General features: G+C 40.1%; 3 protein-coding genes across 4 annotated transcripts; all 3 read left to right on the top strand.

The window, feature by feature from the left end:
* Positions 1-3,676: 3,676 nt before the first annotated feature.
* LOC110960819 (proteinase-activated receptor 1-like) lies at positions 3,677-6,651 on the top strand. Its single transcript, XM_022208197.2, has 2 exons — positions 3,677-3,876; positions 4,748-6,651. The coding sequence occupies exons 1-2, from the start codon at positions 3,801-3,803 to the stop codon at positions 5,989-5,991; spliced, it is 1,320 nt and encodes a 439-aa protein (XP_022063889.2). The 5' UTR covers positions 3,677-3,800; the 3' UTR covers positions 5,992-6,651.
* Positions 6,652-10,139: 3,488 nt separating this feature from the next.
* On the top strand, positions 10,140-14,497 carry LOC110960825 (proteinase-activated receptor 2-like). Of its 2 annotated transcripts, none has more exons than XR_002596322.2 (2): positions 10,140-10,446; positions 12,302-12,420. XR_002596322.2 is itself a non-coding variant. In XM_022208208.2 (2 exons), exons 1-2 carry the CDS (start codon positions 11,025-11,027, stop codon positions 13,357-13,359), a joined length of 1,131 nt encoding a protein of 376 aa, XP_022063900.1. In that variant the 5' UTR covers positions 10,467-11,024; the 3' UTR covers positions 13,360-14,497. The 2 variants fall into 2 exon arrangements, 1 of the variants encoding a protein (XP_022063900.1); XM_022208208.2 differs by lacking the exon at positions 10,140-10,446 and adding an exon at positions 10,467-11,097 and having other exon boundaries at positions 12,302-14,497.
* Positions 14,498-20,317: 5,820 nt separating this feature from the next.
* On the top strand, positions 20,318-23,036 carry f2rl1.2 (coagulation factor II (thrombin) receptor-like 1, tandem duplicate 2). The gene is made up of 2 exons (XM_022208209.2): positions 20,318-20,481; positions 21,413-23,036. The coding sequence occupies exons 1-2, from the start codon at positions 20,412-20,414 to the stop codon at positions 22,501-22,503; spliced, it is 1,161 nt and encodes a 386-aa protein (XP_022063901.1). The 5' UTR covers positions 20,318-20,411; the 3' UTR covers positions 22,504-23,036.
* Positions 23,037-26,395: the final 3,359 nt, after the last annotated feature.

Here is a 26,395-nt window from a genome sequence, read left to right as displayed (position 1 = left end):
AGTTAATGTGTATTTCCAAAATGCCAAACTATTCCTTTAAGTAACGCTAATGGATTTCTAATGCTCATGCATGAGACAATAGATAATAAGAAACAGATCGTTTTGACAAATATGTGTGTGAGGAAATGGGTTTAGTCTGTCTGTCTGTGAGCTCAGATACGGAGTCCCAGTGGGTATAAAGCTCCGGATGAATGAGTCAGACTGCTCACACCCCCTTGTGTCCCTCCTTCAGTGCCGGAAATGCTCTTTTCATGTCACACAGAAAGTTTTCAACTCTTTCTTTCCTTAACAAACACTTTTCTGACCTACATTTGTAGTTTTAAACTTCTGACCTCTGTTCATTTCTGTGGTTTCTAATTAAAAAACGCCCAGAAGTACACAAAGAGGAACAGAAATCCCACAACTTCAACTTATTTAATCATGTTTTTACCCCAAAACGGCAGATACTCACTTGTCATGTGATCTCCTGGAAAGAGAAGTGATTGTAATGAGCAAGTAAGTAACAACTCTGACCACATATAGACAATACAATGCAAAAGTCGGCAGAGTTGTTGTTGTGAGCGGAGAACATTTTGTCACACTTGAAAAACATACAAAATTTACTAGCAATTGATTTCATGTAACCGAAATGGGAAATAATGACAGCTAAATTCATCCCAAAGGGTCAAACAAAGTATCTTTCATCATCCGGAATTGTCCTCTCTGTAATTCATCCTCCATTTGATTCTGTGGCTGCTACAAACAGAGGAAGCACTTAAGCATCTCCAGGGATAAGCTGCTCCATGTCAAGCAAAAGAAGTTGTTTATCAGTCTGTCCTCCTACATGTCCTGAAAATGTGCTGGTGGATGTTTGTGTCCCAAGTCCAACAGAACAGGCTACAAAAACTTCCACTGAAGCTCACTTATCTTATATTAGGCTGCAGTTACAGTTGAACCATAAAACATTTATAAAATGTCTCACCTCATGATACTCCCTTTATTTTATTGTACAGTATGTCTGCTCTTTTGTTCACGATTCTAAAGTTTTGCTAACAAAATTACAAACTGCCACTAACTTTGCCAAAATTTCTAACTTCTAATGTGAAATGATGGAGGCATGCAACCACCAAACACTGATTTTTTAGCTTCTTCTTACCTTGAGGCGTAAAGCAACTATAATGAAATTTAATAATAATGTCGTTCATCTGCTCATGTAGTGTGTCTTTTTGGGTTTTTGTTGTTGTTGTTTTGTTTTTTTTACTGCTTTCTACTTCAACTCCATTATATTTTAGAAGGAAATATTGTACTTTGTACTGCACTACATTCAGACAACAACTTTGGTTAATTTATGGCAAATTAGACCTTTAAAGCTCTCTAATGACATAATGGATTATCTAAAATCCAATCAATTGTGAATTAGTAAATTATACTTCCTGACAGTACTTAAAAAAACTAAAATTAGCTCTCCCTCAGCCAGCTACAAAACGTACATGCTGATTGGCTGTTAATTCATCAGTAATCCATAGTAATTCAATTACGAAAAAAAAACTAAAAGATCCCATTTAGTGGGCTAAATGGGCTGCACAGTGGAGTAGTTGCATGTTCTCCCTGTGCATGCGTGGGTTTTCTCCGAGTACTCTGGCTTCCTCCCACAGTCCAAATATATGCTGAGTTTAATTGATCACTCTAAATTGCCCGTAGGTGTGAATGTGAATGTGATTGTTTGTCTGTATATGAAGCCCTGTGACAGACTGGCGACCTGTCCAGGGTGTCCCCTGCCTTCGCCCGAGTCAGCTGGGATAGGCTCCAGCACCCCCCGCGACCCTAGTGAGGATAAAGCGGTGTATAGAGAATGGATGGATCCCATTTAGTTAATGAATGCTTTTATTTTTAGACATTTTGTACACTTACAGACTTTTACTCAAGCAAGGTTTGGAATGTAAGACTTTTAGTTGAGATTGTGCTCCAGCCAACAACCCTGTTTAGTTCCTGTGTGGGGCTACTGAAGCCTGAAAGTTGCATCATTTATGGTCCATATCAGGGGGCCCTAGTGAGCAGCCAACCCCAAGTCCATAAATGTGGACATTGTATGGGCTGGACACTAAAAGACCATTTCACATGTGGTAGTGCAACTATTCAAGGCTTACTTGGCCCGGGAACTTATTTTAGAAGTGATATGTGGGACCAGCAGAAAACCTACACAGGGGTCCACAAATGGAGACAAAGTAGGAGACCCAAATGAGCAGGGCAGCAGTGGGCCTGAGCTTGGGGCTGAAGACTATCAGAAATCAGATATTGATCTGAGAGGGGGAATTGCTAAGAAATGGCCCCCATGAAGGACTCATCTGGGACTTGAACCCAAGCCCTCTCACACCATAATCCCTAACCCAAGCAGGATGGCCCCTTTAAGAGATTAACTGCAAAGTGGGAAAGCCAATGCATGGGTTGGCCACAGAAAATCCTCAGTGGGACTGATAGTGGATATATACCAATCAGTCACAACATTCTCACCACGGACAGGTGAAGTAAATCACATCGATCATCTTGTTTTAATGCAATGTTCTGCTGGGAAACCTTGAGTCCTGACATTCTTGTGGATGTTTGACATGGACCACCCACCTAAACATTGCAGGTCAAGCAACCCTCCAATCCCCACCTCCCCGTGACAACAACAGTCCTTGATGCCAGTTGCCACCCTCAGCAGGACACTGTACCCCAACACATCGCAAAAACTGCTCAGGAGTGGCCCGGAAAGCACGACCGAGCTAAGGTGTTCACCCAGGTTCCACACTTCCCAGATCCAAATCTTACTGAGCATCTGTGGGATGTACCAGGAGAAGCCTGATCTAGGTAGGTCCCACCCTGCAACCCACAGGACCCACAGAATTCACTGCCTCCATCCCAGTGCCACAGGACGTCCCCAGAGGTCCTGTGTCCATGAAGGAGTTTTAGCAGCATAAAGGAGACCAACACAATACTAGGCAGGTGGTCATAATGTGTATTCCTGATAGGTGTATGTGAGCTTGGAGTGCTTTTACTTTACATCCGAGTTATTCTTCTTCCAGTGTTGTTAGAGCATCTACCTAGAAACAAAGACAACAAGAAAAGGAAACAAAAAGAAAACATCAAGACTTACATATTTTACTCACTTTTCCTATAGTGTAGTATCTTTCTGTATTAGGAAGCGCTTTGTAACTTGTGATGTGGTAAAAATAAATATGCACTTTATTAACTTATTTTAGTTTATTTATAATTACTGATTTTTAAAGTTTAAATTGCGTTAGAAAACACAAAGCTTAGCTTGCGATTAAACTGTACAACACTGTGTTTCACTTCTGTGATTAACGAAAAGCCAGCATCAGGTGGCTGCTGTCATGACACCACGTATACATGACAGTATATCTTAACTTTGACAATAAGTAATTCTGGATAACTGAGTATACTTCTTGACTCGATATATTTAACGTTTCACTTTTGCTTTCAGCTCTTGTCCCTTTTCTGTCTATAGCCACTCTGAGAAGGCTAAATAATTTGTGTTAGCGTTGCCTAATTTGAGGCAGAAGTTATTGTCACGGTTCATTTAGAGCAGCAACATTTTTTCAGTGTGTTTTTGTGTGACGGTAAAGGTGACATCAGGGCTCAGGAATGTGTGCGAGCCTGCAGCTGATTGGTGGACAGGAGAGGACACTGGGTGGGAACAACACTCATGTTCACACTGAGGGGCTGGATGATGATCAGAAGCCGCACTGAACACGGAGAAACCCAAAGAGGATAAAATATTACAACTTTTTGGATCATTTTTCAGATTTTTCGCAATCACAATGTTTTCACTGTCTCCTAAAACGTTCCTGCTGGTTCTGGTTTGTGCGTGTGCTGCGTCTGCTGCAGTAACAAACGGTAAGAAAACTTTACTTTAGATTATGTGTAGACTGTAAGATGCTTTTTATTGAACGAGATCTTACTGCAAATATATAACGGCACATTAATGAATCATGCCAGACAAGATTGTACTCTACGTAATGTGATAGAAAGTTAGTTGATTTATTATTTGATCAACAAAAAACAATTGGTTTGCAGCATAGGTCTGTTTTATTTTCTTAAATAAAGACATATTTTCTGCTTCTAACTTCTCAAATGTGAAGCATTTCTGTGTTATACATCTTGGTAAGTTGAAGATGTTGAATTTCGGACTTGCATTTGGACAAAAGAAGTAATCAGATGATGTGACTTTGGAGAGCTGGGATGCCTATTTTTTATTTTTTACATGGTTTAAAATGAACTAAAGATTATTTCAGTTATTAACTCTGCTATTTGTTTTTTTATTCATCATTTATTGCATGAAAAGGAAAAAAAAAACAATTACAACAAGGTGAAGTCATCAAATGTCTTGTTCTTGTTCACTCAGCCAAAAAAACCAAATTATTCAGGTTAAAATATAAAACGGAGACAAACAAAAACTGATTTTTTTTCCCTCACAATTTCATCTTGAAAAACAACTAAATAATTTAGGGCAACAATATTCTTTTATTATGAATTCACTGTGTCACAAAATAGTGAAATAGTATTATTTGGGGATTTTTTTGTGTTATTTTTGTGTTATTTTGTTATTTTTTTTGTTCACACATAAAATGTCTGTGTGAACAAAAGAACTCAAAACTACTGCATGAAAACATGATGAATGTTTTTGAGCTTGTAATTTTAGCTCTATTAAACATTTTTCACTTCTCCACATTGAACCCACCTGACTCATTTCTTGCTCTCCCTCCAGGCACTTTGGGAGTGAGGACCTTTGTCCTTTTTGACCGTACAGTCACAGATGAACCACTAGACCTGGATGACATTTTTTCAGATTATCAAGATGGTGCCAAATTGAATAATTCTACAACTTCCCGGGGCCGGAATGTCACCAGGTGGAGGATTTCAGAGGAGGCTCTGCTGTTCCTCACAGGCCCCGTGTCCACGATCCTCATGCCTTCCTTCTACACGCTGGTCTGCTGCCTCAGCGTTCCCATTAACATCTGTGCGGTTCTGGCCTTCGCTCGGGGGATCCGGCCCAAGAAACCAGCAGCGATCTACATGCTGAACCTGGCTTTCGCCGACCTGCTCTTCGCCTTGTTGCTCCCCTTCAAGATCTCCTACCACTTTGAAGGCAACGACTGGAAATTCGGTGCCTTCATGTGCCGTGTGGTCACTGCTGCCTTCTACTGGAACATGTACTGTTCTGTTCTGCTCATCACCTGTATCAGCGTGGACCGGCTCCTCGCTGTAGTCTACCCCATCAACTCCCTGGCATGGAGGAGGCCAAGGAACACCATCATAGCCTGCGTGGCCATGTGGATGTTATCCTTCGCTGGCTCCGTGCCCCTCGTCCTCTCCAACCAGACTGTTTACCTCAGAGAGCTGAACATCACCACCTGCCATGACATCCAGAGCTTTGAGAGCATCGCCTGGCTGAAGATCTACTTCGCCACCATCTGCTGCGCCCTCTTCTTCCTGCCTCTGGTCATCACAGTGGTGTCCTACACTCAGGTGATCTGGTCTCTGAGCAGAGTCTCAGTTCCTGGAAGCTCTCGCAGAAGAACCAGAGCGGTGGTGATGGCCCTGACGGTGCTAGTGCTGTTTGTGTTGTGTTTCATGCCCACGAACTGCCTCCTGCTGGCACACTACCTGCAGTTTAATGAAGAAGACCTGAGAAACCAGGAGACCCCCGATGGTTCCTACGGTGTCTATCTGATGTTTCTGTGTCTGGGGAGTCTGAACTGCCTCCTGGATCCTCTGGTTTACTACTTTGGATCATCCCAGTGCCAGAGACAACTGTCCAGCATCCTGAGGTGTGAGAAGATCACAGAGCGCGCCGGAATCAGTCACTCATCATCCGATTCGTGCAGATCCAGCACCAGAACGATTCTGAAATCCAGCCGCACCGATACCTCCAAGCTAAACAGTTCAGTTACCAGAATGGACTCTTTACAGGCCGACCTCAGCAGCCAGTATAAGAAGCTGCTGGTCTGATTGGGCATTTAATCGGGGGTGGGGGGGGGGGATTTAACTGACTCTTACCTGTGATTTTAAACATTTTATTATGAAGTTCTAGCACATGCAAAAGCACAGCACTTAGCTACAGTAGGGTTGAGCCTGTGGAGGGTGACTGAGCCTTTCGTGCCAACAGAAATGGACAAACGTGCGATGACAGACATGTTGGCTGCGTGGTGAATGAAGTAACAGACAATACACGGAAGGAAGTTGAAAGTAGATAAGAATGTGCTTCCTAGAAGAACATTCCAGATGATGAAATGCTTCTACTTTTGCACTGTGTGTGTAAGAGCTTGCATGTTAATATGTTACTCTACAGATATTACATTTAAAGTAAAGAAACTACTTGCTATTTTCTGTAGTTTTTCTTGATATGTTTTGCCGATAAGCTTATTTTCAAGCATTTATGTGTCACATGTGAAAATCTGTCACTCATGTATTTGTATTTTTTCATCAATATACACCACTTTAGATTTTCTTTTGCTGCTTTCTTGTCTGAATAAATATTGGTAACTGTCACTGTCATCGTGTTTTAAAGCAGTGACTTTTCTTCCCTAGTGGTTTGTTTGATGCTGCTCCCTGCTGGTGGGAAGCCAGCATTACTGAATGTGTTTTCTATTAAAAACTGTTACTTTACAACACTGTCCAGGTGCTTGTCTCTCCAGCAGGTGGTGCCGCGCTGCTGTTAATTTCAAAAAGTGAATAAAAGGACTCCATTTGCTACCGTACATCTTCAAGTGCTGAGAGAAGCTGCAGTATTAAAGAAGCTAAAGCAGAGAATGCCAGGAATTTTACATCAACTCAAGTGTACTGACTTAAACAAAAGAAAGAATAGTCCAAATGTTAATGGATTAACTGGTCTGAGCGGCATGAAAATGGTTTGAAATTGGTTAGTATCTTGCATTGGAGCTTTGCATGAAAATAAAGTTTATGTCATCATCTTGACATGCACAACACATAAAAAAACTGCTGAAAAACACAACATTGAAGTGGTGAGTATGATGGAAGATGGCAAATTACTTTTGGTAGTGTTCATGCACAGATCATACAATACATAAATAATGAAATATCTTCAGATTTAGTGAAGTTTCAGTGTTGTCAAAAGAGTTTTTATACATTTGCTTGGCAGTAGAGTCTGTTGTACAGCATAAGTATTGGGGAAATAAACCGATTGGTCAAGTCAAGCATGAGTTCAGTGTTCACTGTGTAGTAGAAATAAAACATGAGATGGAGCTGTGGAGCAAGAGACACCATCAAAACCTTCACTGTGACACAAAGAAGATGGCATGAATTTATATAACCAGTGACCAGTTTAAACCCTGAGTCAGACACATTACATAACCGACAGTATTTCATAGTTTACAGGCTTAATGATTGGCTAATTTCACCGTGTCGATGTGAAATCAATTAATGGGCCGTTCTTCGTCTGTGGGGCTCCAAACCATTAAGAAGCCAATGGATGTTTTTTTCTTTATTACAGAAATTACAAGAATTGAAATGACAGGGCCTGAGCAGAGGGTGCAGTGACTGAAAGATATATCTACTGCTTCACCAGCAAGATCAGGATTTTAACTCGTAAACAACTGATTACTGGCCCAGCTGATAAATAGAGCCAATATTAAGCATTTTTTTCCACTTGTTGGTCTAATTAAAAAAGAGATATTCCTGATTTTTTTTTTCTAAATATATAAAAACTAATTCAAAAATGTGCTATTTTGAAAGCCATTTGTAAAAGTCTGTCAAAACTGAAGGATATGTTGAAAAATTCTTTTTGGAGAACATAAACAAAGACATTTCAATAAAGTTTTGTGTTGGATCTTTTTTTCAATGCTTACTGATAAGTTGATGCTTGATTGCTAATAATTAATCCCGAGATTAATTACAACAAGAAAACCACACATGACCATGAAGGATTGTTTAGGCTGTCACCAGGTTACACGGATATAAACAGTGAAGGAAGAGTCATCTACAGTTTTTGGGAAACCGCACAGTACTTAAGAAACACGCACATCTTTGTCACACACTGAGGTCACAAATAATCAATGCTTAAAATGAGTCAAAGTCAAACAGTGTGCCATGTATGGCAAACTTCTGAATAGAGAAATTGTAAAGAGCGGGAGCCTTGTCTGGTGTCACTGGGGCCACAGATTCTACCCCAGAAAGCAGAAACTGGGGCTGTTTTTGCAGCAGAGAGGAGTTTTAGTGGCACATTGTGTTCTGTGGATGGACATTGTTCAGAGAGAGGCAGTTTAAGTGAATTTTGTCAGTGTTTTTCAAACCGAAAAAACTAAATGTCCTGCAGCTCCACTCTTCACTCAAGTTCAATCTATTTATCTAAACAGTCAGAGCCAAAGATTATTATTACAATTATTATCATTATTGTGGATGAAGCAATAAGTGGGTCAAAAATTAAGTTGTTTTCTTGCGATATCTTTGTTAGGAAAAGTTTATATCATTTCATTTTCCAGCTATTCCTCAAAAAAACATGTTTGATATCATTCTGTTTAAATTCCTAAGCTACATTTTATACTTTTAGAAAAAAAAATGTAATATTTTTATTGCTATCCCAGCCTCATTATCACTGATAATATCATGCAAACGGTGATGCAATGCACAAACTTGGAGGGAAGGAGAGCAGCAACAGCTGGAGGAAAAGAGGCAGAAGAATGTCAGCAAAATGGATGTTGACATTCTTCTATTGCTGTCCTGTGTTCTAATCTTTTTAAATGATCAAAATGTTCTAAATCTGTTATAAAGCGAAAAATAAACATATTTCAAACATGAAATCTTTACCGTGTGAACCAAAATATAATACAAACAATAACACAACAATGGCATAAACACGCATTGATTCTTATCTTATAGAAGAGTATAGGGTCCAATCTACTTGTGCATCCAAAGGTTAAAGAAAAAAGCTCACCTCGGTAAAGCACTGTGAAGCCCCAAAGGACAGCAATGCAACACCCAAACAATACTCAGATCAAATACACCGCAGCATCTACAATAGCATCAAGAAATTATTGCTGGTCCATCACCTGCGTAAATTACGCACAGCCTCTCTTTAAGTGTGGAGACCAGGGGCGGATCTAGGATTCTAGATCAGGGGCTTAGCCCTGAGGGTGCAGATGCCGATTTATTTTTTCCGGCTTTTTTTGTGCCACGCACACAAAACTATCCTTATTTTATTTTTATTTTTTTACATCAACTTACCACCAATTCAAAGCTGTGAATGGCACAGAGAACACTTAAAAATCAGACCCATGCATGATTTCTATAACGTTAACATCAGTGGTGGACAGTACATTTACAATTTTTAGCCACTTTTACTTTACTTGAGTATTTCCATTTTAAGGTACATATCAGAGGGAAATATTCTCCTTCCACTCAGCTACATTTGTTTGACAGCTTTAGTTACTTTTCAGATAACGATTCATAAAATTCATGTGAAAATACCCACATGCTGAGTTTAAATGTTTGAAATGTTTCTTGATGAGATTAGAAAATTCTCCCTCTTCTTCAAATAAATGAACTGTTTTAAACTCCCTTGGATTAGCTAAAAGAAACATAGTTATTAACTGTTGATTGAACCACCCAAAAGTGTACATATTAGCTAAAATTAGCACAAGCTTAAACATCTGCAGTAGTAAAATACAGTATAATAATCCAAAAACATCTTATATAATGGCAAAGCACTGACAGGGAGCATTTTTCTGCACAATGAATACTTCAATCATTTTGCCAGTAATACTTTTCATTCATATTTCATAAAGGGTTTTTAGTCTTATCCTGGAATGCAACATTGATCTTGCTGTCTTTCATTTTCAGTGCGGTTGTGTTGTTGTTGGTATTAACGGATAATACTGATAGCCAGCAAGCAAAATCAGTCAAAGTTTCACAAACCGGGAACATCAATCTGTCTAGCAGCTTCAGCTTCTGCTTCTGCTACTGCTGCTGCTGGTGCTGCTGCTGGCGACGTCCGCTTTTTGAAAAAGCTTCTGATATCCATTACTTGAGTCGACGCTGGTTGGCAGTAGAATCAAGGAGCAGCGACTAGCGCACATAGACGTAAACGCTTCTTCTTCTGGACAGGCGGCAGGCTGCCAGCTGCTCTCCAGCGTATGCTGCCACTCTCTGGTGAATTCCAGTACTGCACATTATACTCAGACCAGCTCGGATCCGCGATCCGGGGCTCTTGAGAAAACATCCGGGGCTTGAGCCCAAGTAGCCACCCCCTAGATCCCCCGATGGTGGAGACAGTCTGGATCCTGCTGCTATCTGATGCCACAGCTGTTTGACAAAGTTAAAGAAAAGAGGACGAAATTCTGCAGACTGAAATATTTTTTATGAAGCTGTAAAACTGAATTAGCCCGAGTTGAGCTTCCAGAGGACTGGACTTGGGATATCGGGAGGTGGAACTCCTTCCAGTGGGCTCAGGTGCGATCATCTTCCAAAAACTGATTGCACGCCTCACATTTAAGCTTTATTACCCCGTTAATTTGCATCTACGACTGCTGTTATCCGGCTCAAACAGGAATAACATGCAAACACACGGACCTTTATGTCTGTGGTGCGAACACAGATGCGTATTTGTGCAACTGACCAAAAATTAGGCACAATAAGTCCTCATGCATTTGATGTCTACATCGTTATATGTATGCATTAATAACATTCCACTGTTTTAAGAGCTACAATTACTTTTTGGGCAGTGAGAAATTGCATTATATTGATAAATTAGTTGAATTGGTCCTTTAAAGCGATTTCAACCGGTAAATTATCTCATAATTATGATACAGCATGAGACTATTTTCAAGTTGACGAAACGGGCTTCTATAGACAGTAACTGAGTTAAACATCCCTAATCAGGGTGGGTCTCTGAGGTCACCTGACTGCTGACATCACGCAGGTATGAAAACCAGCTGTTAGGAGGAAATGGCAGTTAGAGCAGAGACAATAGGAAGCCATTCACAACCGCGCCCTCAAACAGTGCAGGCTGTGGATTCATCTTTGCAGTCATGACTGTGAGGACGCGATGTTTTCAGCTGTTCCTGTTTTGGTGTTGCGCACAGACTTGCCTGACGCAAAAGGGTAGGATTTCTTTTTGAGCTATTTATGTTTGTATCTTCTTATAAACTACTCAGCTGAGGCGGAGTTCGGATCTACAAAGTGGTTTATCTGGCGAGATGTGTTGAATGAAGGCTCTGATTGTTTGATGTTTTACTCCTTGTCACCTCACAGTGATCAGTTTGCCAAAAATGAGTTTTATCACAATGTACAAGGGTCTTTCAGGAATTGGAGAACATTTTAGATAAGATAAGATAAGATAATCCTTTATTCTTTTATTACTCCCCGTTTCCAGGGGAAATTTCCTATCCATCAAATTTCAAACAATCCATGTACAAAATACTAAAACATGCAGCTGTTGTGTAAATGTACTTGTCCTGAGAACCAGGAGAAAAGAATGTTTGACAATATTTTTAAAATACCAAATTAGTCTGGAGTACCCTTTTTTTAAAATCAACATCATATTTTAAATAATAAGTATTATGTATGGAATGTGTGTCCTACAACAACTCTGTTAGCATAACCTTTTTAGCTGGTAGAAGAAGAAGAAAACAGTGAATCACATGATATGCTGGAATTAACATCATCAAACAGCTTTCAAAACAATGTATAGAGCAAAGCTATGTCCTCTCTTCTATTTTCACATTTTCATAACATTGTCAGCCTTGATTGAATGTCTTACTTTACCTCATGCAACCCTGTTATGTGTATTATCAGGATAGGACAAATTAGTATTTTCTTTTTTCTTTTATGTTTTCCATCAGTAAGTTTGTCTTCTTGGTCAGCAGTAACAGCTAGCTAAACATCTAGTTTCTACTCCTGAGAAAAAGCTAACATTAGCATTGATTAGCAGCCCTGTTACTGTGATTAGAGCAGGGTTAGCAAACGACGAATAAAACATGGAATAGAAATGGTACCACTGATGTGTAAACTGAGCTAATCAAGCCTTTGATAGTTTCTTACTTATTATTGATTAATATGTAGCAGACAATTGTGAAAGAGAAGGTTTATTTTTCAAAAATTGTTGAAGCCCAAATGTCATCCAATTCTGGAATGACTCTTGAATCCGGTGTTGTAAGACAGATGACTCATGACTCTACTGCACTTGGAAAACCGGTCACAGAGCTCACAGCTGAAAGGAACTAATGTTTGAGTTTCACATGTTCATATATATATATAAACCTGTTGCACTTCTGCTTTCCATGTATTTTATATTGTGACCTCACAGATACCAAAGGCTTTACTGGCACAGAGACCAGAGATGGGGTGTGGGTTTCCTCCCAGGCCCAAGAGGTCCTGACCAGCCGCTTGACCACCGTCTTCCTCCCAGTCGTCTACATCATCGTGTTCGTGGTGGGGCTGCCCACCAACGCCTTGGCTATCTGGGTCTTCCTGTTCAGGACAAAAAAGAAGCACCCGTCGTCCATCTACATGGCCAACCTGGCTCTGGCTGACCTGCTGTTTGTCATCTGGGTTCCCATGAAAATTGCCTACCACTTCAACGGCAACAACTGGACCTACGGAGATGGTCTGTGCAAAGTGCTGGTGGCATTTTTCTACGGCAACATGTACTGCTCCATCGCTTTCATCGCCTGTATCAGTGTCCAGCGTTACTGGGCTGTGGTGCACCCGCTGTCCCAGCAGCAGAGGAGCAACCGTTTGGCTGTAATCATCTCCGTCGCTATCTGGGTGGTGGTGTGGCTCATCACCACCCCTCTCTACCTGTACGACCAAGAAGTCCGCGCGAGGAACCTCAACATCCTGACCTGCCACGATGTCACCAGGCCTAGCCAGAAGAAGATCGCAGCAGGATACTTCCTCACCATGGGAACGCTGGGATTTGTCCTCCCCACCGTCGTGTGCATCATATCCTACGTCCTCATGCTCAAGTCTCTGAGGAACAGCATGTCCGACCCCACCATCGCTAAGAAGCGCAAAAAGGCCGTGGTCCTGATCATCACGGTCCTGGTGATGTTTTTAGTGTGCTTCACCCCCAGTAACGTCATGCTGCTGGTGCACTACATCCTCCTGCTGGGTGAGGCGGAGAACAACCTGTACGGGTTTTACATCACCACGCTGTGTTTGGCCAGTCTCAACAGCTGCTTCGACCCCTTTGTTTACTACTTCATCTCTGAGGACTTCAGGGAGCACGTGAAGAATACGTTCCTCTGCAGGAGCGAGAGGACGGTGGAGAGGATGAGGGTCTCCTTCAGCGCCCTGAAATACTCCAAAAAGAACAACACGTACACGTCTGAGTCGGGGAACACGCAGAGCACAGAATGCTAGCAGTTTTTAAGTTCGTTCCTTTTCAGAAAACTCAGGTACAGAAGAAGACCGATGAAGAGTGGGGGTCCACCGATAGTTGATTTGCTGTAAAAATGCAAATCTTAGTGACAACATGAGGATTATCTCAGGCTCCAACATAAAACCTCACTGATATACCTTTCATCATTTATGTATTTCAATCACAAGGGACCTTTTCTCCCTGGGTGTTGATAGGCTGTTACTTGTGACCTCTATCCAGCTAGAGAGTGGCTAGTGGCTACTATTGAGAAAAGTGGCCACATCAAAGCCAAAGTAGCACATTTTGAATTGAATTATTTTATCTGGAATCATTAGAAATGCAGATTATCAGATAAATGCTCAATATTGGCTCTGATAATCCTTCAACCCATTATTTTTAGGCTTGTGATGAAAAGTCATCTGTATTGACGATCGTGCTGTCTGAAGTTACTGCTTTTTTTTTAACTCTGTAAATAAATGTACTTTTACAAATCTTTTGATAATACTATTTTCATTTAATGTGTGATGTTTTCTTGATGCAGAAGTATGAACATGGATTATTTTTAATATAACTGAGAGGATGAATTCTCTGTCAGCTATTTACTGTGTGACATGAAAGTTAAATCTGTAATGTTTAATGTTTATTAAATGATACATGTAGTAAGATAAAGGAATGTTTTTTACTTGTGTAGCTACTTTTTATTGTTTGCCAATAAAGATAACTGTCTTGCTAACTTTGCTATACCTGTTCTCACCATTCAAAAGCCTTAAAGCAAAGTTAAGGGTAAAAGATCTCGGAAAGCATTAAATAGTCACGAATATTTCCAGGAGACAGAAGTTGTGACAGTGGATGTTTTCTCAGTCAGTTTATTTTTTTTGCTCTTCTTCTTTCAGCCTACAGCCAATACGCAACAAAAATGTTCTGAATTAGTCATTTTAAATGAATCAGACATCTGTTTATTCAGATCTTGTTCACACGAATTTAACTGATGTCATTAGTTACTGTTGCTGTTATACTGTGAAAAGTTGCCACATGCTTCTATGCTACGGTTTGCTATCAACACTAGCAGAATGATTGTAAAACTGGTATGAAAATGCAGTGAGTGCAAATTCTAAAGGCCTTTAAAGTCTTTTGAGCGTTGCAGTAAACTTGTATTATTTTGTCAACATTTCCTCTGACTGTATTGTGAGGCAGGCAGCTGGAAAGGTCAAGCTGGATGTTCCTTATTTTCAGAAACAACACTCATATTTAACCTTTACTCGCAGATCAGGTTTGTGCTCCTAGATCCCTTTATTTGTCCTACATCATATCGTAAATTGTTTCCCTGATCTTATCACAGATTTGAATGTGAGAATCCACTCTTTTCTTCACTAAAATGGCATTAAAGCTCCCAATAGATTCATGTTTGGTCCCATGGATGATCACTGTGTTTACATTGGAGAAAGCTGCACAAATTAGTCCCCCTAAACTAAAGCATGTCTTTAAAATTAACCAATTTTTATACACTTTAGTCTGAGAGGAGTATTTTTCCGCTACCAGTTCCTGTAACTCTGCCAAAGGTCGCAGCTCCAGCTGTAAAGAATGCTGCACAACAGATTCTTACAGCAACCAAAGATGTGATCATGTCACTGTTTCTTATTTACTATGAGTATTAGTTAGCATTAGAGGTGTGCTTTTCGGATTTAAGTAATTATCTTATATGGCAAGGGAAGATGCCAAGAGGAAGAGAGATCACGGTGTAGTTAAATCATCAAACAGGGTGTGTTCACAGGCACTTCATTTCTGCAGAGAGAAGCCATAACAAGCTAAAGAATGGCATTTAACAAACTCATTATTCTACAGATCAGACTATTGGGCTCCAAAATTTTACCCATCGTAAATTATCTGCCTGCTATTTAGACAGTTAAATTATTTATTTTAATAGATCTGTTTTGTCATACTGTCCAAGTTCTGTAATCAAACCTTAAAAGTACCTTAATGTTAACTGATTTTAGAGACCGACCAAGATTGAATTTTTGGAGCTGTAATCGACTTTAAGGAGAGAAACACTTTTAAAACGATATATCTTGTCTGAAATTCCTTATATCTTTGTTAGAGTTATGTTGAGGAAAAGACGGGAGCCATTGTGTATTGATTTTTCATTTGTTTTTCACAACTTAGTTTACAATCTATTATGAAGACAAAGCTTGACTCTCCATCGCCATCTGCTCAGCTGTGATACGTACTCTGCTACATGTGCTGCAGACAGTAATGAGTATCGTGAACAATGGAGTTGGAGCTGCTCTGCCAGACAAACTATTACACCAATTCTAAATCACCCTAAGCCTCTTTTTTTTAATCATGCTCTGCGGGGGAAAAAGTTTTCGTATTAGATAACTTGTATGTCAATACTGATGTAAGTGATGTATGTTTTCAGCTTCTCAGATGTGAGAGATTGCTGCATTTCTTTCTCTCACATCTTAACAAGGGGAAGCATGGTGGTACGGTGGTTAGCGCTGTTGCCTCACAGCTATAAGGTCATGGGTTCTGTATGTTTTGCTTGTTCATGCTGTGCCTACGCTTCCTCCTACAGTACAACACATGCTGAGGTTAACTGATGTGAGTGTGCTTAGTTGTCTTGGCTGTGTGATGGACTGGTGGTACCCTGCCTGTTTCTATGTCCACTGGAATAGGCCCTCCATGACCCTCTATAGGATGAAGCTGTGTATGGATAACTGATGCATGGATATTACAGTAAACGTAAAGCATCTGGATTTTGGTCGCTTGATTTTACCAAACAGAGCCTTTTAAGATGTCACGTTGGACTTGAGGAACTCATGATTAGCATTTTTTGGTCAACTATTTACAAGAAGCTAAGAAGTACACTGCCAGGCAAAAGTCTGGACACACCTTTTCCTTCAATGGTTTTTATTTACTTGTAATATTTTCTAAACTGTAGATTAATACTGAAGATTAACATATTTTTGTTTACAACATTATTCCATATGTATTCTTTTATCATTTTGATGTCTTCAGTAATAATTTGCATTGTAGAAAATTATTAGATAAAAACTATTGAATGAGAAAGTGACTGGTAGTGTAATTGGCAGATTCATTGATATTATTGGTATTAAAAATATGTGTTCATACTTAAATATCTTCCCATACTAACATCACTTTATTTGCAATTATGCACATTATTTCCACAAAACTGTAAATATCCATCTTCCATTCATTCGTTCAACCTTTATGTAAACTCAAAATACACCGAGGTGTGAAGGACTCATTTACATTGGAGCTGAGTAAATAAAACAGAAGATGTGGGCACGCAAACAAGAAATGTGGATAACAATGACTACAAAAGCATTAATTAAAAGATTAACTAGAGCATTTAAGATTTTAAAAGGAAGATAAGTTAATCCTTTATTACTCCCCATGTAACGGGAAATTTCCCGTGTTGTAGCAGCAATATACAGTAAATATAATAATTTTAATATAAATATGTACAATATATACAGAATGAATAAATAGAGTATTGCTACACTATAAATAAATTACATCAGCAAAAAGTGACTAAAAAATAAAATGTAAAAGTGCAGAAAATGACAGCAGTGCAAGGAATTGTGCTTATGTGTTTATGTTAGCATCAGCCAGTGATGCTGATGTTGTACAGTCTGACAGCAGATGGGATGAAGGACCTGCGATAGCGCTCTTTCTTGCAGGGTGGGTGTCTCAGTCTGCTGCTGAAGGAGCTGCTTAGAGACCCCACAGTGTCATGCAGTGGGTGAGAAGGATTGTCCATGATGGATGTGAGCTTTGCCAACATCCTCCTCTCACCCACCTCCTCTATGGAGTCCAGGGAACAGTCCAGGACAGAACCGGCCCTCCTGACCAGTCTGTTCAGTCTCTTCCTGTCCCTTTCAGTGCTCCCTGCTCCCCAGCAGACCACTGCATAGAAAACAGCAGACGCTACCACAGAGTCATAGAATGTCCGGAGCAGAGTCCTGCACACTCCAAAGGACCTCAGTCTCCTCGGCAGGTGGAGACGACTTTGGTCCTTCTTGTACAGGACCTCTGCGTTGTGTGACCAGTCCAGTTTATTGTTGAGGTGAACGCCCAGGTATTTGTATGAGTCCACCAGCTCAATGTCCATACCCTGGATGTTCACCAGTGCAGTCTGAGGTGTCCTCCTCCTGCGGAAGTCGATGATCATCTCCTTTGTCTTACCATCATTGAGCTGCATATGGTTTTGCTTACACCGGTCAACCAAGTCAGAGATGACCGTCCAGTACTCCCACTCGTCCCCATCAGACACACACCTAACAATGGCTGTATCATCAGAGAACTTCTGGAGGTACAGCTCCCAGAGTTGTAGTGGAACTCCGACGTGTACAGGATGAAGAGAAGGGGAGAGAGCACTGTCCCCTGTGGGGCTCCCATGCTGCTGACTACCACATCAGACACACAGTCCTGAAGCCTCACGTACTGTGGTCTGTTGGTGAGGTAGTCGATGATCCATGCAGCCAGGTGACAGTCTACTCTCGCTCCTTCAAGCTTCACTCTGAGCAGAGAAGGCTGGATTGTGTTGAAAGCACTGGAGAAGTCAAAGAACATGACCCTCACAGTGCTGCCGGTGTCCTCCAGGTGAGTTAAGCAATTTTTGCAGCAGGTAGACGACTGCATCATCCACTCCAATGTTCGGTTGGTAAGCGAACTGCAGTGGATCCAGATGTGAGCTCACCTGGGTACAGAGGTTCCTGAGGTTCCTGAGGATGATCCTCCTTCAGGAACTAAAACAAAACAGGTGGAAGAAAAATAGGATGAGATTAACAAAACAAATAGACCCGGAGGATTTAAAAGGTCAGGATGTAGTTTGTGCTACATGTTATTGCAGGCTGCAGGTGTACGTTGAGTAAAACTGGATTTTCCAAGCTCAGTAAAAACAGCAGGCACCTGCAGTGTAACCCAAGCATTTGTATGGTGAGGGCCCACATTAGCGCGTTGCTATGAAACACGTGGAAGTGAAAACAAAACAATGAGGGCTCTATGAAAAGATAAAAACCTGTGTCTATCACATCTTACAGAGATGGGCTTGTTTTCATCAAGCTGGTTGCTTGTATCTACTGCGAGATCTGGCAACACTGGTGCCAAATGTTAATGCAGAGTGACAAACAGTGAAGAACAATGAAGATGGATTTAAATGAAATGAAATTAGCAGTAATTCAAAAGCTTCCAATGCGGTCTTTCGGGAAATATAAGTCATATTTTACTGTTATTAAGGCAAGGCAAGTGTATTTGTACAGCACAATTCATACACAAGGTAATTCAAGGTGTTTTACAATGGCAAAGAAATACATTCAGAAAAATGATTTAAAGGTAGACATAGACTTCAAGGTAAAGGTTCAAAAGTTTGGGGTCACCCAGACAATTTTTATGTTTTACATGAAAAGTCACACTTTAATTCTTTAAATACACCCGGTGGGATATTTGTAATGATCACAGCAACTGTCTCACTCCCTGTAATAGCACATTTCTGTTTAATTCTCTAAACTCTGAGATGCAGTGTGAGGTGACAGAAAAGCAGAACTTGATCAGAACTTTGCGAAGGAAAGGCAAACATAATAGCACAAGGGTTTTCTAACCATCAAATAGCCTTTCAACACCATTAGCTAACACAATGTAGCATTAGAACACAGGAGTGGTGGTTGCTGGAAATGTTCCTCTGTAGATATTCCACTGAAAATCAGCAATTTACAGCTAGAATAGTTATTTACGACATTAACCATGTCTAGACTGTATTTCTGATTCATTTAATGTTATCTTCATTGAAAAAAATGCTTTTCTTTTAAAAATAAAGACATTTCTAAGCGACCTCAAACTTTTGAACAGCAGTGTACATTAAAATCTTATAAATAAAACATAAAAGTAGACATTAAGATCATAAGACTGTATTAAAAGACAAGAAAATAGATTGAGCATGTCAGAGAAGATGCTGTAAACAATTTAAGCAATTTAAAAGCTAGCAATACAATATTTGCTTACTACATACCACTGGCAGTCGAATCAGACAAATATCCATTATCTATACACTGCTTCATTCTCATTAGGGTCACAGAGGGGCTGGAGTCTATCCCAGCTGACTTATGGTGATGGTAGGGGACACCTGGACAGGTCACCAGTCTATCACAGAGCTACATAGAGTCAAACAATCACACTCACGGACAATTTAGAGTTACCAGTTAACCTCAGCATGTTTTTGGGCTGTGGGAGGAAGCCAAGTACCTGGAGAAAACCCACACATGCACAGGGAAAACATGCAAACTCCATGCAGAAAGACCCCGGACCCAGACCAGGTCATGAACCAGGGATTCTCTAGCTGGAAGTTGACAACGATAACCAACACGTCACTGTGCAGCCGCAGAATCAAACAAATGTGAGTAATATATTTGATCAATTCTCTACTAATAAGAATAATAACGCTTTATTACTATTGAAGCTTTAAAGCAACACATGCAGCTCAAAATACATTTAAAAATTGATTCAGCTTTATTTACTTTGTACAAAGACACCTAGGAGTTTAGTATCTAAGTAAAAATGTAGAAGAAGCAGTAAAGGTGCATTATATACAGTATACAGAACAATGAACAGTGGGAACACAGTGGTATTAACGCACTAAATATGTAAATACAATAGATAATAGATAGATACAATACGATGGGTAACAATGGAAGATGATATATACAGTTTATATACAGACATGTCAATGAAATACAAAATAAAATCAATAGAGAAGTCAAATTCTACAACACTTGTTTGAGATGTATTATTAAACGTGTCATTTATTTATTTCTCAGCGGTTTTGCCGTCACTAAACACACTGAGCTTTATGATAGAAACCAATGAGGGGAAAACTACCTGAGAGCAAGTGGGCGGGGCCGAGATGACGCAGGCGCACAGGCAGGTATTCTCGGGGAGTGTCCTTGAGGGTTCGAGCGGTTATCAGACACTTAAAGAGCCGCAGCAGGCTGAAACTGTAAAAGGAAAGTCGCGTTAAGGGATCGCAAAGTACTACGACATGGATTTTAAAAGTTTACTGTCGCTTCTGCTGGTTTTCTGCTGGTTTTGTGCCTCTGATGCCAACTCAGGTAAGAACACCGCTTCCTGTCTGTTGGTGTGTTTGTTTCTGAGGGCTGGGTCGTTTGCATACCGACCTCCTGACACACAAACACTCCCATCAAATAGAGAGAATTAGTGAGAATATTCTTATAATTATTTAAGCCATTTAAGCTTAATGTCTTAAAATATGTCCTTCTAATTAGAGCAGCTTTCTGATGGAGTTGATATTTTTCGTCTTGTGTTGAGGTCCGCTCATAAAAAAGTCATGAATGTCGGGAAATGTAAGCATAGGGTTTGTAATATTCCAAAAATAAATAAATAAATAAAAGAATAACATCTTGAGGCTTAATTGGGTTTTTGTAGGACTGATTTACACTATGTTGTACTGAGTGTTTTATTTAGTCAGGTTTAGGCGTATTTTAATTTAATTATAAATGCATCTGTCTTATCATGTGTATGTTTTAGGATAAAAACAATGATAGAGCCCAAATAATATATTCAGACCAACCAGTAATCTTCAACCCAACAGACTTCGTTTAAAGTGTGTAATGCGCAGAAAAGCATCAAACCCTCACATCTGAGAAGCTGCCATTTGATTTCATAACTGCTACAACTAATGGTAGTTATCATTGTTGATTCAGCCGTCAATTACGTTCTCCCTTGATAGTGAAGTTGTTTGATCTATAAAATGTCGATCAGTGTTTCTCAAAGTCCAGTAGGACAAATGTAAATATTTAATTCACAACCCAAAGATACCCAGTTTACTATCATAGAAGAGGGGGGGAAAAAACAGAAAATGTTCACATTTCAAAAGTTGAAAGAGAATACCACCTTTTCTAATTTCAAGAAAATGTACTCAAACCAGTCAATTGTTAATTTAAAAACTTGATAACTGATTGATAAATCGTTGCAGCATTCATTTCAGCCTTAATGCATGTGCATTTTTGCTGTATATTTTAGGTAAAGGTCGGGGCTTTGCTGCGTTTGAGGACCCTGAAGACTCTGGGCGTTACATCGTGGACCAAGCACCCTCCGATGCATTGAAGAGCCGCTTGACCACCGTCTTCTACCCCATCATCTACATCATCGTCTTCGTGGTGGGGCTTCCTGCCAACGGCATGGCAATCTGGGTGTTCCTGTTCAGGACCAAGAAGAAGCACCCGTCGTCCATCTACATGGCCAACCTGGCTCTGGTCGACCTGCTGTTCGTCATCTGGATGCCTCTGAAAATCGACTACCACTTTAACGGCAACAACTGGAGCTACGGAGAGCCACTGTGCAAAGTGCTGGTGAGCTTCTTCTACGGGAACATGTACTGCTCGGTTCTGTTCATCGCCTGCCTCAGCGTGCAGAGGTACTGGGTCGTGGCTCACCCTCTGTCTCAGCAGAAGAAGAACAACAAGCTGGCCACTGTCGTCTGCGTGGGCATCTGGGTGTTCATCTGGCTCACCACCATTCCCCTGTACCTGTACGACCACACGGCCAAGCTCAAAGACCCCAACGTCACCACCTGCCATGATGTCAACATAATTAAGAACCCAATCAACCCATTCGCCTCAATCCAGCTCCCCTACTACTACTTCATCTTCATGGCCATGGTCGTGTTCCTCGTGCCTTGCGTGGTGATCATTGTTGCCTATGTTCTGCTGCTCAGAGCTCTGGGGAACACCATGGAGAGCAGCAGCGCATCGAAGAACCGACGCAAAGCCGTGGTGCTGATCGTGGTCGTCCTGGTTACGTTCGTGGTGTGTTTCATCCCCAGTAACATCATGCTGGTGCTGCATTACTCTCTGCTAAAGGACGGAGTGGTCGATAACGGCTACATCTTCTACACCTCCACTCTGTGTCTGGCCAGCCTCAACAGCTGCCTGGACCCGTTCATCTACTACTACGTGTCCGAGGAGTTCAGGGAGCACGTGAAGAACACTCTGCTGTGTCGCAGCAGCAGGACTGTGGAGAGGATGAGAGTTTCATTCAGCTCAATGAAATACTCCAGAAAGAGCAAGTCGTACATGTCGAGTACCGGCAGCACACAGAGCAGCACCTGCTAGTGCCAAAACCAGAGAACAGACTCTGATCAGGTATCATGCATCATGTCGGCGTTTGCAGCACATTGCACTGATCTGACGGCGCTGGGACAGTAAAATCTACTGAAACAGCATCCGTTGTAACCAGACAAAGCGTCACAAAACCAAAGATGGACTTTAACTGTGAAGATGACTGCCGGGAAGAAAGCATATTTATAAGATACATATGAACTGCTGCTTGGTATTAAAATGTGAAATCTGTTTGTTTTTATATTCTGTACAGTTATGTTACACATGTATGTGCTTTTTCCCACGTTTTTGACTGACCCGATCCCTGCCATATTAACCTCCCACCTGTGTTTGAAGGTATAGAACAAGAGAATATGTCAAGCATTATGAGAGAAAACATTTATTTAATGTTCATTCCTGCTTTCTGTGCAGCTAGCAAGTTTTGTTTTGTGATTTTAAGCATTGTGTGCTAAAGATTTTTTTTAATATGAGGAGAACAGAGGTGGCATTGTTGCATAGTTGTTTTTTTTAATAAATGCTGAAACAAGTGCATGTGGTATCTATGAAACTCCTTTGCATTCTTGCGTAACAGAATAAAGTCCACATGTTGAGTGAGTCACTGACCTTGTTTCTGCTATGCAGTTAGACAGACTCATTGACGTGGACCTGTCTCTGATCCAGGTGGAATTCATGGAATGTGTTCTGTCGAAATTCATTGATTTACAGTGCACGGACCAGTTTTTAAAACAACTTTTATGTCCGTTTAGATGTTAATTGTTTGGTTTTGTGTGGATAAAGTCAGACCTCGGAATAAAGGGTCGGAGCAGAGGGAGTTAAAGAATGTAAAGGGCGTGATGAGGCATGTTTTAAGAGTGATCTAAACAGGTTGTCTTCCCACAAGTTTCTGTGACAGCCCACATTTCAGCTGAATCGCAAACATCCAAGAGTAAAGCCAGATATGTTGCTTTCAGAGTTATTTTGATGAATCGGTGCAGCTTATTCTCATAATGTCTGAACTTTTTGTTAGTGTTAGTTCACATTGTAGCTCTTGCAATTAGTGTCCCACATTTTAGGTGAGAGCTCCAGCAGACATTGTCTTCAAAAAGACAATCTACAGAAAACAAAGAGGTATTCTGCACCAAAGTTTAAACCCCCCCAGTGGTTCTTTATCTGTAGATAAGGAATCAGCAACCTGGTATGAAGCAATAGCCCCACCCAGAGAGTCTCCACCATCCCCCAGGTGCGCTGAGGCCTGTCGGGTTCCTGTGTAAAGTGCTCCGGGCTGTTTAGAGGTAAATGATTGTAGTGGAGTGTCGTCTTACCTTTTGTCAGCACTTGGAGTAGAATACCTTCCTTTCACACGCCGATGGCAGAGCCGCGCCCAGACTGTGTTACATTTACACAGCTCCACTCCAACAATGCTGACTGATGCTGTGTGACCACGCTTAAAAAAAAACGTTCATCACGTGCACCACTTCTGAGCAATTATTTTTTTTAACAAAGACTCCTGTGGCTAAAAATGATACTATCAATACAATACCACAAGGACAAAGTTATATATACCACCCAAAAAAAAATGGAAGCAAAACTTTTAAACCATTTTTGACTGTGATTTTTTTAAAAATAATGTACTCTTATTTTTACAGATTTCCCCTGTTTTCTTAAATTGCAGATAATCTCTGAAATTGCAATAAAGTTTTAATTTTTGTGTCAGCCATAAAATAAACAGGTCTAAATTGTCCATATCAAAAATCTGTATATTTCTAAACAATAATGTGTTCTTTTACATCTTTCTTTTGCAGTGTTTTTGCACAACTTGTATTTAAATCAGCAAATATCTTTTTTTTACTTTACACATTTTCTCTGTTGTTTTAAGTAAATGTGAAAATTAAGGATGGGAAAATAAATCATATATTTTTTTCAAGAATATATTTAAACTGTTATTTCACATATTTATCTGTTTCTTTTCAGTACAGATAACATCTAGTAAAAAAAAATCTCAGGAAAAAAGTACTATTTTACATGTTGACTGTAAAAAAAAATGTTTTTGTTAATTTTTTTTTTTTTACATTGTGTGACCACATAATTCCACTGTTCCATTGTCCTAAAATTAGCTAAGATATAAATTTTGGTCACAGTTTTTATAGTTTTACAATATTCTAATATTTCCGATCCAGCTCAGGAATGTTGTGTCATTTTCTAAAAGATTTGACAAAGTTGGTGGATATTTTGGGCGAAAGGATCACATTGTTAGCCATGTCCATCCTGTCTGAAAAGATTTATTAGACAGCAAATGTTGCATTTGTGTATTTACAAGTGCCTGACTATGTCCCTAGCTGACATGCAGATTCAGCATGCAAACAACCTGTTCTTTTATGTTGTTGTCATTTGAATAAAGCTGCATCTGATGGGGGCCTTTTCACTTGTCAAAGGAGTGTCAGTGTGCTTGTTACACTCTCTGATCTTTATCCTTAAAAGGCCACACCTCACCAGGCTATGGATTAACTTGTTTTTTGAGTATTTGCTAATGTACAGAATTGGCTAATTTTGAATAATTAACTTTTTCTCCGAGTCAGAAAAAAAAGACTCATTGCTTTCTGTGTTCATATTTTGTTGTATATAGATTTGAGATTTACAATTTAACTTTCAGGTTTATGCAATGGAGAAAGGAAAAAAAAATATTTAAGCCTCTTAAAATGCTTTTTACAAGTTGTGAGATCATGCTAGGAGCAGACTTTAACAGAATGTATGACCAAAAGGAAAGGAAGCCACATTAAATGAGACTTTTAAAAATGTTTTAGCTTTCTACTTTAAGGTTTCCTCATAGTAATAACTTTGGGGTCTTTTCTACACAACGTAATGCTAACATGACACAGCTTTGAGAGAAACTGAACCATAATAGTTTCACACGTAGATTTACAGTAGCTCTACTCCAAAGAACTCTGCATAGTTTCAGTCTTTAGATGTTATTTGGTCACTTTTACACTTGTTACATTTGGAGGAACTCATTGTCTGTTTCGACAGAACCAGGCTTTCTATTTCCAGTTTTTGTGCTCAGCTCTAAACCGCTCATTGTACTCGCTTCACCACTAAAGAAGCTGCACTGAACACACTTCTGCTGTGACACACACACGCATGGTATGTATGGTTAGTATTGCATGTTTCCATGCTGCAATGTTTACGGAATGTCCTTCGTTATTTGCAAGTTGCAGCAATCCTCGGTTAACCACAGCACTGACACACAGTCACCCACAAGAACATAAAGAAAATGTCACAAAACATGTTACAAGTTTTAATTAATTTAACCTCACGCGGCAAGTTGCATTTATTGGTGCACAAGAGAGTGCACACTCTCCAGCAACACTCAAGCATAACCTGTCATTTTAAAGCTGCATTTATTTCTTTAACACTAAAAAATTGCTACCTAATGGTGAAAATGCATGCACATTAGAGATTTATTCCACTCCCAGACATGGGGATAAAGCCTGCTTTATGTCCCATTATTAAAATAAATTTAATAAAGACAAACAGACAGTCATGCTTGTGGCATCTGAATGCAGTGTTATTCAAACCTGTTGCAACAGTCTGTTCCCAGAAACCAGTTTTGACTGCAGGTACATGGTGAATAACAACAACAGAGAGAGAAGAGTCACGAGGAGCTCTGGCCTTTCCAGCAATACAACAAATTCAGTGTAGTTCCAGTGGGATATAAATAGATGATTAGACGGGTGTGTGTCCTTTTTGTCCTTCTAGGGATTAATCTTTTCCCTACATGTATTAGTATATATTTCTAGTCTTGTAGCTCTTTTCCTTTTGGGACGAAGAGGGACCTCTGCTGGTGTAGTTGTTGAAGTTTAACCCTTAGATGCAGGAGTGATTGGACCCTACACCCTTCCATAAGTGGGTC

Source organism: Acanthochromis polyacanthus, chromosome 18 (genome assembly GCF_021347895.1).
Source record: "Acanthochromis polyacanthus isolate Apoly-LR-REF ecotype Palm Island chromosome 18, KAUST_Apoly_ChrSc, whole genome shotgun sequence".
NCBI lineage: Eukaryota > Metazoa > Chordata > Actinopteri > Pomacentridae > Acanthochromis > Acanthochromis polyacanthus.
Note: the sequence above shows the minus strand (reverse complement) of the source record. Positions and strands in the feature narration are given on the sequence as shown.